General features: G+C 45.9%; 1 protein-coding gene across 1 annotated transcript; it reads right to left on the bottom strand.

Moving 5' to 3' along the window:
• Nucleotides 1-3,172: 3,172 nt before the first annotated feature.
• On the bottom strand, nt 3,173-11,719 carry MYL7 (myosin light chain 7). The gene is made up of 7 exons (XM_043980988.1): nt 11,673-11,719; nt 10,040-10,193; nt 9,416-9,491; nt 7,411-7,515; nt 6,087-6,165; nt 4,126-4,174; nt 3,173-3,474 (listed from the first exon to the last, which is right to left on the bottom strand). Exons 1-7 carry the CDS (start codon nt 11,717-11,719, stop codon nt 3,373-3,375), a joined length of 612 nt encoding a protein of 203 aa, XP_043836923.1. The 3' UTR covers nt 3,173-3,372.
• Between the last annotated feature and the right edge of the window lie 2,653 nt (nt 11,720-14,372).

Here is a 14,372-nt window from a genome sequence, read left to right on the forward strand (position 1 = left end):
CTCCAGTGTGAGCTGGAGGAAAGGAGATGAATGGGACAGGAGCTGGGGTCATCATCCACCAGGGTTTCTGCCTGCCCCATGTGTGACTCAGCAGAGACCCTGACCAGATGTGTACTCAGTTCCCAGGGAGCTTTGTGTGTGGAGGGCACAGATCCTAGCCAATCATTCAAATGTGGGACAGGATGCAAACCTATACTGATCGACAACATGCTGCTTTTCTTTGTTTTAATTTGCTTGGAAACTAAAACAGATGTTTGTCTCCTAAATTTCAAGAGCCACTGAAATGTTGTGAACAGTCTGGGGTGGAGTGTGAGGGGGGAATGATGAGAAATATCCAAATGTTAGTGACATTGAATGTGGATCCTCTGGGAAGTGTCATGGAAAGAAGAATCTAGAAGGCTTGGTGGTGCATAAAAATCAGACAGAGAGAGGAAAAGAGAAGAGAGATATAGAGAGACACAAAGAGAGAGGAAAGAGACAGCAAAACAGAGAAAGAGACTGAGAAGAGAGAGACAGAGAGAGAGGAGAGAAAAAAAAATTTAAAGGGGAGAGACACAAAGAAAGAGGAAAGAAACAGAGGAGAGAGAGAGAGAGAGGAAGACAGAGGGAGGGAGAAAGAGAAAGACAAAGAGACAGAGATGTCCACAGAGATGAGAAGCAGAGAAAGAGGAAGAGACAGACAGACATCCACAGAAATGTAAACAGAGAGGGACAGACAGAGACAGAAACAGAGAGATAATCACCTTTTAAGATGGTTAGCCTGGGGACAGGATAAATGATATTGTCACTGGCAGAGAGATAAGATTTCTATTTTCAAACTTCAGCTTCAAGTGGCAGCTTTATGCCTACATGAAACATCTCCACAGACAGCAAGAAATTCAGGAATGGAGGGAGGGTGAGAGCATCACACTAGAGATTAGTTTGGCAGATGGAAAGTGAGAGGTTATTGTAGACTCCTGGAATAGCTTGGGTAGAAGAGAACCTGGTGGTGGGGGGAAGGGGGGGGAAAGAGAGGTGATAAAATGCAGAAAGGAAGCCAGAGGGACACTCCAAAGGGAACTTTTTTCTTTGTACTGGTCATTCCACTCATCACCAGAACCTTAAAGGGAGGATGGGGAGGTTCCCCCTGGGTACCAGTTGTGAGAACCCAACCCCTTTCCATGCCCCTTTCTCTCTCCTCAGTTGTTGCTGTTTGTCCTTCATTCTCCAGGAGGACCAATGACATCATGAGTGATGTCTTGACTTGTGCATGACTTGGATTTAAGTGAAGCAGAGTTGCACAAAGTCATCAGCCTTTCTCTTCCAGAGTCATCAGAGTCCAGTGGCAAGACAAAAGTCAAGAGGATCTGTGATGGCCCAGGATGCAGGGGATGACCTTGACGTCTTTGGTATCTGACCAGGCTCTACAGAGCCTGCTTCAGCCTCCTTCATGGCCTTTGCAACAAATTGTTCTCATTCACCCATTCCACTGGGGGAAGTCTTCATATGTTTGGGGTAGACAGCTGCCTACCTCACCAATGGGTTTGAGGTCACCCTCAACCTGGTTTAGCTGTCTGCTAAGACAGTTTACTGGGGTGTAGCCTTTGCATTTTCCTAACTTTTTTTTTTTTTTTGGTGAGGCAGTTGGGGTTAAGTGACTTGCCCAGGGTCACACAGCCAGTAAGTGTTATCCAGGGCCAGTGCTCTATCCACTGCGCCACCTAGCTGCCCCAGCCTCTGCATTTTCTACAGATTCTTGGAGCCACAACTGAGTTGGGTGACAGGTGATCACCAAAGTTGGATGAGCAGCCCTGGAAAGGGGTTGGCAAGCCCTTACACCAGAGGGGCTAGTCCTCCCTGGACACCCTATGAGTACTACAGGCATTAGACAAGCACCATCTTGCTTAGGTAGTGAGGTGGCTCAGTAGAGAAAGTAATGGTCCTGGGGCCAGGAAGACCTGAATTCAAATTCAGCCTCATATACTTCCTGGCTGTATGACCCTGGACTCTGCCTCAGTTAAGAATAGCATCTACATCATAGGGCTGATGTCAGGATCAAATAAAATAGTATTTGTAAAGTGCTTAGGACACTTCCCGGCACATAATAGGACATAGTTGTTGTTTGTTCTTTCTTAAAGAGGACCATGACATGGGAAGGTGATGCCATGACTTGCAGTGAATTGAATTTAAGTGAGGAAGGGCTGTGCCAAGTCACCAACCTCACTCTCTCCTCCAGAGCCATCTGGGTTGTGGCAATATATGTATGTGTGTGTGTGTATATCAGGAAGACTGGAGATGTTTTGAGACAATTGGGGTTAAGTGACTTGCCCAAGGTCATACACCTAGTAAGTGTCTGAGGTGAGATTTTAACTCAGGTCTTCCCAACTTCAAGGCCAGTGCTCTGTCTACTGCATATAGAACAGAGTAGTAAAACTCTGAAGGAAGACAGGGATTCTGACAGGCAGAGATGAAGAGGGAGGGTCTTCCAAGCATGGAGAATGGCTTGTGCAAATTCATGGAATCAGGAGATGTAGTAACAAGACTAAGAGGATGGTTTAGCTGGAATCTAGTCTGTTAAAGGGAATATAGCAATATGAAATGATATTGGAAAAGGAGCCTGATTGTGGAGGCCTGTACTTGCCAGGCTGGGAAATTTGGGTTTTAACAAACTGTGTATAGAGGGTGAAGGAGAGTGAAGAATTGCCAGTGGCTCCAAGGTTTCCTCCCATGCCAGGAATGCTCTCCCTCTTCACTACTGCCTTTTAGGGTCCTTGAAAAGGTCCCTTCAAAGTGTATGGTGCTCAGGTGCCACTCTACTCAGGCTGTTGTGAAATTGTCTAAGTGTATGTGTGCGTTTTCAGTATTTTTTTATGGGCTCCTTTGAGTCCATTGCACTTTCTGTACTTTGTGGGGGGAAAATCAAGATTGTCCTCTACCCAATATGAATTTGTGACAACATGAGCTTGTGCGGGAGCTGAAGACCCTGTTGCCTACACTTGTAGCACATAATAGAGGCTTAATAAATGTTTGCTGAAGCTAGGGAGGGGACTAAGCATTGACTAGAACTCATTTGATTCTCTTAAACATCTGGGGGGATAAACAGAATCCACAATTCACTGTATTAATAGTAATCAACAGTATGGTTGTTTTATTATCTCCATTTTATTGATTAGAAAACTGAGGCTCAGAAAATGATGGGGCAAAAACCTGAATCCATTCTCCTGCCTCTTGGTCCACACTGCTTTTCCCATTAATCTACATTGCCTCCATCTGTCCCTCTACCAGCCTCCTGCTGTGCTTCTCCCAAACATAAGAAAAGACTCTGCACTAGATCTTGGTATCTGTGTTTTATTGATCTCAGCCCTCTGCTGCCCACCCTTTCCCCCCATCTTTTTACTCCTCCTTCTCATCCCCATGGGTGATGATGTAGCACAGAGACTTGTAGTCAATGTTTCCCGACAAGTCCATAGGTGTCAATGAAAACATTTGCTCCACCTGTAAGGGAAGATGCTGGTGAGTGGACACTGGGCATCAGGGTGCATGACGGGGAGGGGAATGCTACTGCAGGTTCCAATTCCAGTCCATCCTCTGCTACAGAGTCCGGTGCACAGTTACAACACTAATGCTTCCCAGACTGGAGAGTATTTTGTGCCTGAAGGGGAACTGGATCCAATCTGTATCTTTCTTTCTTTCTTCCTTCCTTCCTTCCTTCCTTCCTTCCTTCCTTCCTTCCTTCCTTTCTTTTTTTGGTGAGGCAATTGGGGTTCAGTGACTTGCCCAGGGTCACACAGCTAGTAAGTGTCAAGTGTCTGAGGCCAGATTTGAACTCAGGTACTCCTGACTCCAGGGTCATTGTTTTATCCACTGCACCACCTAGCTGCCCCTAATTTGTATGTTTCACTGTGACTTGGACAGAAACCTTGTGACTCAGTTTCCCTTTCCCCCCACCTCCAGATACTGAAAAGAGAAAAGATTGTCTGCTGCCACTATGGTCAGGTTTGGTATGATGATGCTTGCCAACCTCCTAAACCCAGAACTATTCAGTTTATTTTCTGTTCTCTAACATGGCATTCTGGGCAGCCCTCTAGGGTCTGAAATGGGGGATGTGCCAGCTCCAGACGGGATATAGAGATGGCTTTTACTCACCTCAGCTGGAGAGAATTTGTCTGCCTGCGTCAGGAGCAGCTGCTTAAACCTGGGAGGGGATTAGAAAACCATGACAGCTAGCAACAATAAGCTACAATAGCCCCATTAAAGAGGAAGAGAATCAGGAGAAGGCTCACAGAAGCACAGAAACAGAAGGGACCTGACAGGCCACCTAGTCCACGTCCCTCATTTTGCAGATGAGGAAACAGGCCAAGAGAGGCAAGTGACTAACTATTCTGAGGCCACCTTGCTAGTAAATGGCAGAACTGAATGGGGGATTCTGATGAAAGGGAGGGAAGAGTCTGCTCAAGAGACCAGTCAGTGGATGCTAGGATAATAGAACTGAGAAGAAGCAACTTCAGAAGCTATTTAGCCCAACCTTCTCATCTGTGAGATGAGGAAACAGAGTCCCCAAGGGGTTATGACTTGCCCAAGGTCACACATGTAGTGCTTGAGGGTGGGCTTTGAACACAGGCCCTTTGACTCGAGGTCCAATGCACTTTTCTTTTCTTTCTTTCTTTTTTTCTGTGTGAGGCAATGAGGGTTAAGTGACTTGCCCAGGGTCACACAGCTAGCAAGTGTCTAGTGTCTGAGGCTGGATTTGAACTCAGGTCTTCCTGAATCCAGGGCTGGTGCTTTATCTACTGCACCACTTAGCTGCCTCCCCAATGCACTTTCTTTCTTTTTTTTTTTTTTGGTGAGGCAATTGGGGTTAAGTGACTTGCCCAGGGTCACAGAGCTAGTAAGTGTCAAGGGTCTGAGGCCAGATTTGAAGTCAGGTCCTCCTGAATTCAGGGCCAGTGCTCTATCCACTGCACCACCTAGCTGACCCCCAATGCACTTTCAATTGTATCACCCTGCCTCTGAGTTATATAAGTAGTCAGGTGGAGTGTGATTTGAAGGGCACACAGAAGACCTTACCCCAAATTATCTGCTAGGCCTGCTTGCTAAGTTGCCTGAAATTCTATAGTTTTAACCCCAAAGCACTTCTTTGGGGTGTCACTTAATGGTATTAAAATGAAAATGTATAGATAGTAACATAAACCCATGATGACCATTTATCAGAAGTTATCCAAGGGCAGGAGGGGAAGAAGCCAGGTGGCACAGTAGACAGAGTACTAGACCTCAGGAAGACTCATCTTCCTGAGTTCAAATCTGGCCTCAGAAACTTACTGGCTGTGTGACCCTGGGCAAGTCACTTCATCCTATTTGCCTCAGTTTCCTTATCTGTAAAAAGAGCTGGAGAAGGAAATAGCAAACCATCCTGGTATCTCTGCCAAGAAAATCCCATAGGCTGTCACAGAGTGAGATAAGACTGAAATGACTGAACATCACATCCTAGGGCAGAGCTTAAGGAATTTATCATTTATCATTAGGTACAGGTAAATCTGGATGAATGGGAGATTCATTCCCTTTGGCTCCAGAGGGACAGAAGGAGCAGCCATGGGTGGGATTTGCAAAGAGGCCAATGTAGTTTTGAGGGTCAGGGCAAACTTTCTGGCCGGTTAGAATTATCCAGAAGTGCCTTGGGAAGTGCTGAATTTCCCTTGCTTGGAGGCCTTTAATCAGAGGCTGCAAGGCCAGCTACTTTGTCAGTACACTGTTGTGGGGATTCCTTTGTGGAGGAGCTACACCAGACAGTCGTTGAGGTCTCTTCCACCTCCTGGATTCTGTGATCCTCTGACCCTGAGAGGAAGGGTTGTGTCCAGAACACGGGCACGGCTCATTGGTGGGGAGGCCGGCCTTGCAGAGTGGGGATAAGGCTGGGTCCTGGGCCCGGGGTCACTGAGTGCTTCTGGCTGGGAACATGAACTGGGGGCAGGAGCACGAGGCGCTGCAGACAGACATTCCTCCTGCACTTTTGCTAAGGGCTGGAGTGTTCCTGGAGCTGCCAGCTCTTCCTCCCAGGGCTTCAACACCCCTGTCCCACTTAGTCCCTGCTCTTTCCTGTTCATACTCACTCTTCTTTGTTGACAACCCCACTGCCACTGGGGTCGAACATGCGGAAAGCGCTGAGGATGGATTCTTCAGGGTCAGTTCCTGAGGAGCAGCAGACACTATAAACTCTGGCCTCGTAAATACATCCCCCCTTCCCTCCCCCATCAAAAAGAGATCTTAGGTCTGAGACTTCAAGCCAGAAGGGACATTTAGTAAGAGATTTGGGACCGTTTATCTCCAAACCCTTTGTCATTCCCCTACTCTCTCCTCACTGAATCACAGAAAGGGATTTCTTAGGTCATTTAGTCTAACCCCTAATTTTACAGATGAGAAAACCGAGGCCCGGAGAGGCTAAGTGACTTGCCCAAGACCACCCAACTTGTGTCTGAAGCAAGATTCAAGCACAGGTCTTTCTGACTCCGGTTCCATACTTTGTCTATAACCCCTTGCCACCTCCATTATTGATTATCAGAACTGGAAGGGACCTTAGAGATCATCTGGCCTGAGCTCCTCATTTGTCTGATGAGAAGCCCAGAAAGGTTACATGATTTGACCAAGGTCACAGAACTAATCAGTTGTCAAGTTGGGACTAGAACTCAGACCTATGAATCCCAGTTCAATGTTATCTGCTGTCAGTGGTGGTTTCTGAGGTGGACCCAAGGGCTGACTGAGGGCAGTTTCAGGACAGACTCAGGATTCCAAATTCCTAGGACCCACCCATGGTCCTAGAATACATTTGGCTATTTAAGGATGATCCATAGTTAGATCAAGTTAAAAATATCATGTTTTAGTGGATAGGATACTGAAACTTGGAATCAAGGAGACCTGGGTTCAAATTCTATCTCAGATACTAGCTTTGCAATCCTGAGAGAGTCACTTTACTTATCTAGGCCTCAGTATCCTCCTTTATAAAATGAAAAGGCTTTGTGCTATGGACCTCTGATAATCGGGTGAAATCCATGGACCCCTTCTTTGAATATCAGTTTGTTGTGTACATCCAGAATTGAAGAAAATGCTAAGTTTCAGTTAGAGGTTATTCAAAATAAAGATATAATTTTTTCCAATCCAAGCTCATGGACTTCCTGAAATCTATCCATGGATCCTAGGTTAAGACTGGACTAAATAATCTCTACAGACCCTTGAAGCTCTAAACCTATGATCTTATGACTCAACCTGGTATGGGAGGAGGTGTCCTAGATCACGTTGACCACGTAGCCTCTAACTTGGGACTTAGGACCCTGGGACTTAGAAATTCCATGTGGAAGTTATAATAATAGGATATGTGATAGTGGGAGAGTGTATAGAGGAAAGACTGAGCGATCCCTCCTCCATTCCCCCAATCCTTACCATTGAGTTTCTCCCCAAAGAGTGTGAGAAAGACTGTGAAGTTGATTGGGCCCTTGCCTTCCTGCAGCATCTCATCCAACTCTTCCTCAGGCACATTCGCTCTTCCTGGGGGACGCATGGACAGAGGATGAGAGGGAGACTGATTTTCTCCCCACCCCAACCCTGAAACCTACAGGCATACTTAGCATTCCACCGCCCATAGTGATTGCAGAAAGGAAATGCTTTGGGGAGGGAGGGGGAGGGAAATGGGAAAGAATAGGAGGAAGCAAAAAAAAATAGTTATTAAACTGACTATATCCTTTGACCTAGTAATACCACTACTAGGCCTATTTCTAAAGATGATTAGGGGGAAAGGAAAAGAACCAATATGTTCTAAAATATTTATAGCAGCTCCCTTTGTGGTGGCAAAGAACTGGAAATTGCAGCAATGCCCATCAAATGGAGAAAGGCTGAACAAGTTGTGCTATATGATTGTGATGGAATACTATTGTGCTGTAAGAAATGATGAGCTTGATGATCTTAGAAAAACATGGAAAGACTTGCATAAATAATGAAGAGTGAAATGAGCAGAACTAAGAGAACAATGTATACAGCAACAGCAATATTGGGGGTTTTTTTGTTCTCTTTTTTTTTAAGTGAGGCAATTGGGGTTAAGTGACTTGCCCAGGGTCACACAGCTAGTAAGTGTTAAGTGTCTGAGGCCGGATTTGAACTCAGGTCCTCCTGACTCCAGGGCCAGTGCTCTATCCACTACGCCACCTAGCTGCCCCCACCTGAAAGTCATCATTAAAACAATATTGCTGGGGCAGCTAGGTGGCATAGTGGATAGAGCACTGGCCCTGGAGTCAGGAGGACCTGAGTTCAAATTCGGCCTCAGACACTTAACACTTACTAGCTGTGTGACCCTGGGCAAGTCACTTAACCCCAATTGCCTCACTAAAAAAAATAAAAAAGACTTTCGGGAAATGTTATTCCCCCAAATTAACTATAAAGGCCACATGAAGAAAGACACTGTCTGTATCCAGAGAAAGAACTGATAGATGTATAGAATAATTCTACACACACATACACACATATGTATATACATATATACACATATAAACACCTAGTTGTGTCTAATAGTAGCATCTCTAAGGTAGAGGGGAGGGAAAAAAATAAAGTGTGGGAATTCACATGATAACTTTGTTGTGCATTTAAAAGAAATAGCAAGTTGTACATAGTGAATTTTTGGGTTTATGTGCAATCATTTTTTTTATTGTACCATGTTATGGAAATGCTTGCTTTATTCCATACATTTTAAAAATTGAATTAAGAAAAGAATAGAAGGGAACAGTGGGAGAGGGCCGAGGAGAATGAAAAAGTCAGGGAGAGTGTAAGCTATGAGGGAGATGTAAAATTGGGGCAGGGGAGGGAAAGCAGAGCTCTGGAAAGGGAGGGGGAGATAGTGGAAAGGGTGAGCTTTGGCAATGTGCTGGGAGAAGAGGTGTGAGAAGAGGATAGGGGAGGGGAGGTGTGAGCTTGGAAGGAGGTGTGAGAAGAGGGCAAGCAGATATGAGCTGACAGTGAAGAGGGACAGCAGGGGGAAGAGGAAAAGAGGAAGAAGGGCCAGTTCTTTGGAAGATGATTATATTCAGGTCCAAACTGAGGCAGGTTTGATATGGTGGAAGAAGCTCTGGATTTGGAGTCTGGAATACCTGGCTCTAAATACTGTCTCAGATACTTACTAGCTGTATGACCTTGGGCAAGTCACTTAACCTTATTCTGCCTTAGTTTCCCCATCTGTAAAACAAAGGGGTTGGACTTGAGGACTAGAGGACTCAGCCTCTAAAGTCCCTTTAGGCTCTAAATTCATGATCCTTAAGTTCTCCTTGTCAGCTACATGAGATGAGGGCTCTGGTCTTTGTGGGAGGGAGAGGGAGGAGGAGAGGACTGTATGAAGAACTGGTCTGTGTCTCCTGCCTTGTTGAGAATGTATTGAGTTGGAGATGCAAGCCTGCCAACTCACCAAGTTGGGAGTAGGTTTCCTTCAGGTCCGATTTGCTGATGATGCCATCTCGGTTTTGATCAATGCAACTGAATGCCTGTGAGACAGAGAGGTCCCAATTTCCTAGGTCAGGAAGAGTACTCACTGTGCTTAGAAGGGAAAGGGACAGATGTGCCCTCCCCCAAGGGCTTAAGGGAGGAAAGCTGGGTAAGGGGATAGGCAGGTCACAGATTGAGTGGGACAAGCTGGAGCAAAGCAAGGGATCGAGTGGTTTGGCACCACATCCAGGCACCATTCATTCAGCTGATTCAAACTATAGAGCCAGCTTAAGGAAGAAGAAGAGAGGAAGAAGTTTGGAAAAAAATCATAGGTTTAAGCTCTAGAATGGAAGGAACACAGCACTCTCCAACCTCCATCCCCCCATTTTACAGATGAGGAAATTGAAGTGAGGAGGGAATGATGTGACTTGTCCAAAGTCACACAAGTATTCAATCTCAGAGGCAAGATTTGAACCTTTGTTCTCTAACTACAGTCAGTACTTTGTACTGTACCAATCTAGCTCAGAGGAAGAGAGAGAATATAGGAGAAACAGGAGAAAATGGGAGAAATGGGGATACTAGAGGGCTGAGGGGGCGAAGCACTCACCTCCTTAAACTCCTGGATCTGTGCTTGTTCAAACATGGAGAAGACATTTGAAGATCCCCGCTGGGCTTGCTTGGCAGCCGCCACCTTCCCTCGAGTTCCTGCCTTCCGGCTGGCCTGTGAAATATCTGTCTCAGAGAAATCTTTTGCCCCAGAGCTTGGAACAGGGAAGCCCAAAGTCCAAATTGCCCTTCCCTTTGTTTCACATCCCCTGGGGAATGGGGGCAGAGGTGGTTCTGCAGTTGAGATCCTATGGATCCCAATGCCATTGATAGGTTGTGAAATCTCAGTTCCTTAGATTCCCCCTTTCCTCCCACTCCTCAGCCCTTCACAGTTTTAAGGGATATTTCCAAGGCTAGTGAGTGCCATTTCCCCTCCTCATCCCTGGAGATAATTTTTCTTGGGTTTGGGCCCAGGTGGCTGCTGGGAATATCTCCAGTCATGATCATACTTAATCTCTCTGAGTCTCACATTCTTTATATGTAAAACAAAGGGTTTGAACTAGATGCTCCCTAAAATCCTTTCCATTCAATCAGTCTCTCATCTGTGAGCTTTGTCCTGTAGGGCATCTGTTCTCCCACACTTGCTAGACAGCAAGAAGGGATGAGATTTGGATCTCCCAAATTTTGGAAGGTACCTTTGTCCCTTGGCCTTCTTGAAAGGTCTTTGTCGTTTGAAGCTGGAGAACCCACCTTTCTCCCAAAGCCAAGGCTACTCTTTTGCTCTTCTCTCCATCCCCCCATCCCCCTTTCCTTAGACTCACCATCTTCTGGCTGTTTGGAAGTCCCAGTTGTTGCCGCCTGGCCTGCCACCCCTCACTTATGGATTCCTCTTATCACCTGGAGTTCCAAATAAGGGAAGGAGCAAAGGACAGTCCCAAACTTGGAAGCCCCTGATGAGCCAAGAGAGCAAGATAAAGACCCTGATGGATTCCAGACACATTCCTTCCTGCTTTTTCTTTGGGCTTCCCAAGGGGACAGATTTGTCTAGCCATTCTCTTCACTCAGACAGCCCGGGTGGCACCAGGGCTGGGGTTTGGTCATCATGGGCAAGCACTGATTAATTAAAAACCTCTCTGCACAGAGCACTGCAGTGGCAGCTGAGTCAAGCTCCTTTTCTTCCCCCCTCACCTTTTCTTTCCTTACTCACCTTAGTAGTACCTGAACCACGAATTTTGGCTTTAGTTTCTAGGTCTTGCCCAGTTGGGCTGGGACTATCCCTCTGTTAGGCTTGTTGTTGTTCAGTCATTTTCAATCATTCCTGACTCTTTGTGACCCCATTTGGGGTTTTCTTGGCAAAGATGCTGGAGGAGTTTGCTATTACCTTCTCCAGCTCATTTGACAGATGAAGAAACTGAGGCAAACAGGGTTAAGTGATTTGCCCAGGGTCACATAGCTAGTAAATGTCTGAGACCAGATTTGGACCCAGGAAGATGGGTCTTCCTGACTCCAGGCCTAGCACTCTATCTACTACACCACTTAGCTGCCCCACCCCCAAATGGACTTAGAGCAGTGCAAATGCCAGGGGCCAGGGAGAGGGATCAGAGGATGGGCCTTTCAGGTTTAGTCTAAACTGGCTCTGGACAGCAGTACTCTCCTGGGGATCTCTTAGTGGCCCAGGTGGTTTGGGGACTGACCAATCCATGGGTTCCATTTCAGTCATGGTCTGGGTACACTGGATCATGCCCCCGGTACATTTAAGAACTACTGATGTATGGAAGAGGGACGGAACCGGGGACTCTGGGACCAAGGGGCCCAGGGTGGGAGGGACTCATGGATCTCACAGGGAAGCTCTGAGATACCACTCCCTCATGATGACCAGCATCCCTGGTTCCTGGAGGCCACAGAGCTCCACTGGCTCTCCCTGACTTGGAGGACCCAGAGAGTTGGGGAACCCCTGGCACACAAGCCCAGAGGCCGGTAGGGCCCTGCCCAATGGTGCTGGAGGGGAATAGAAGGAAGGCAAAGCTGGAGCAGAAGCAGAATTGAGGGTCCCTGCCTCCTTCACATGGGACCAAGCAGCACAAAGGAGATGGAGCTGAGCAAAACCAGCTTCTACACAGCTTTGCCATTTGGCCTTTTAACCAACCAATCAATAAACATCTGTTAAGGACCTACTATGTGCCAGGTTATACAAAGTAAAGAAGGACAGTCCCTCTCTTCTAGGAGCTTACATTCTATGGGGGAGGGAGAGAAAAGCATATATAATTAGAATGCAAACTCCTCGAGAATAGAGTCTATGTTTTTCTTTTTTTTTCTTTTTTGCGGGGCAATTGGGGTTAAGTGACTTGCCCAGGGTCACACAGCTAGTAAGTGTCAAGTGTCTGAGGCCAGATTTGAACTCAGGTCCTTCTGACTCCAGGGCTGGTGCTCTATCCTGTTTTGCTTTTCTTTGTATCTCCAGTTCTTAGCAGTATCTGCCATGTTACTGTCATTCAGCCAGTCATTTCTGACTTGTCCCCATGAACTTCATCCATGAAATTTTCTTGGCAAAGATACTGGAGTAATTGGCCATCTCCTTCTCCAATGTGTCCCCATTTTACACATGAGAATATGAGGCAAATGGGGATTAAGTGGCTCATCCAGGGTTACCTTTGTGAATGGCTAGAGGCCAGATTTAAACTCAGATCTTCCTTACTCCAGCCTCATGCTCTATCCACTAAACCACCCTAGCTGTCTGCTACATGCCAAATGATTAATAAATGCTTGCTGATTGATTGGTTGTTCTCTGTGTAAGCAAACACAGTATATGTATATGTGTGAGTATATACATATGTGTGTACATGTGTATATATGAAATTTGTAGGAGGTGGGGCATCCACAGCTAGAGGGCTCAGAACTTCTCCGGGGTTGGGGAAGGAGGAAGGAGAGCCTTTTTGTGTTTCTGGACATGCTATATGGTCCCTGAATTTGCATGTGGCCGGGATGATGAAGCCATGTGATTATTGCTGTTGTCCTATTGAGGGTAAAAGACCCTGAGTTCATGTCGTATGAGGATCTGTTGGAGGAAATGGGGAGGTTAACCTGGTTAAAAGAAGGCTCAAGGAGGACGTGTCTTCAAGTATTTGAAGGGGTGTCAAATAAACCAGGAGGACTAGATTTGTTTCATTTGGTCCCAAAGGGCAGAACTAGGAGCGTTGGGTGGAAGTTACCTCAAGAGGAATTGAGTCTAGAAGATGAACTGCCATATCTGAACTTCTGTTTTGAATTCCTGGACCAATGGCTGACCTAGATTGGAAAGTCACTAGGTGCTTAGGTGTCAATTCTCCATAACAATTTAGTTTGGGAATTTGCCCATAGGATGGACATTCGGGGAATGACTGACTAATAAAATAATTTGAGATAATGTAAGTCCCTTCCCATCTATAGCCAAGGATGACTCTGTGGTACCCTGGGCACACATGTTCCTTATTCTTCTTCCCTTATTGAGGATACAGGAATCACAGAATTTCAGAGTTAGAAGGCACCTCTGCTGCCACCTAATCCAACTCATAATAGAAATGCTAAAAGGAGATGGGGGGGGGCAGATTTGATGTCCAAGATGAAGAGAGTAAAATTGTACCTAACTGCCCTTGAATTCAAGTCACCTGGCCCAGGTGAACTATATATCCTTTGGTATTAAAGAATTTCTCCTTGTGGGCTCCTTGAGGGCAGGGATTATTTTTTACCTTTCTGGTATCCCTAACACTTAGCCCTGGGCAGCTAGGGGGCAGTGGATAGATAGCCAGGAGTCAGGAAGACTCATTTTCCTGAGTTCAAATCTGGCCTCAGGTACTTACTAGCTGTGTGATCCTGGACAAGTCACTTAACCCTGTTTGCTTCAGTTTCTTAATCTGTAAAATGAACTGGAAAAGGCAATGGCAAACTTCCTCAATATCTTTGCCAAGAAAATCCCAAATGGGCTCACCAAGAATCAGACATGAATGAAAATGACTGAACAACAGCACATAGTAGGCATTTAATAAATGCCTGTTGACTTGACTTGTGATTTTTGAGTCACTGCCAGTGATAGTTGAATGATCATGGAAAATGGCAGAAGCACAATAAGATTGGAGAAGGACAAATTTCTCAGTTTTCAAAAAAAAGAAAGATAGCGAAGTCTGTAAACTACACATCCATTTTTTTTTTAAAGTGAGGCAATTGGGGTTAAGTGACTTGCCCAGGGTCACACAGCTAGTAAGTGTTAAGTGTCTGAGGCCGAATTTGAACTCAGGTACTCCTGACTCCAGGGCTGGTGCTCTATCCACTGTGCCACCTAGCTGCCCCAGTCTGTAAACTATAACTGAAGAAACAATAAAGAGAGGGTTAGTAAATATATAGGAAGGGGAATTGTGACT

The sequence above is a fragment of the Dromiciops gliroides genome, chromosome 2, assembly GCF_019393635.1.
Source record: "Dromiciops gliroides isolate mDroGli1 chromosome 2, mDroGli1.pri, whole genome shotgun sequence".
Taxonomy (NCBI): domain Eukaryota; kingdom Metazoa; phylum Chordata; class Mammalia; order Microbiotheria; family Microbiotheriidae; genus Dromiciops; species Dromiciops gliroides.

Bases quoted from the DNA above. Each gene is read 5' to 3' on its own strand.
- MYL7 (XM_043980988.1), bottom strand. From the start codon at position 11,719: ATGATCCAGTGTACCCAGACCATGACTGAAATGGAACCCATGGATTG. The intron at 10,194-11,672 runs GTCAGTCCCCAA...CCCTGTTCCAAG, and splicing joins GAAATGGAACCCATGGATTG to CTCTGGGGCAAAAGATTTCT. The intron at 7,516-9,415 runs GTGAGTTGGCAG...TGCGTCCCCCAG, and splicing joins GGAAACCTACTCCCAACTTG to GAAGAGCGAATGTGCCTGAG.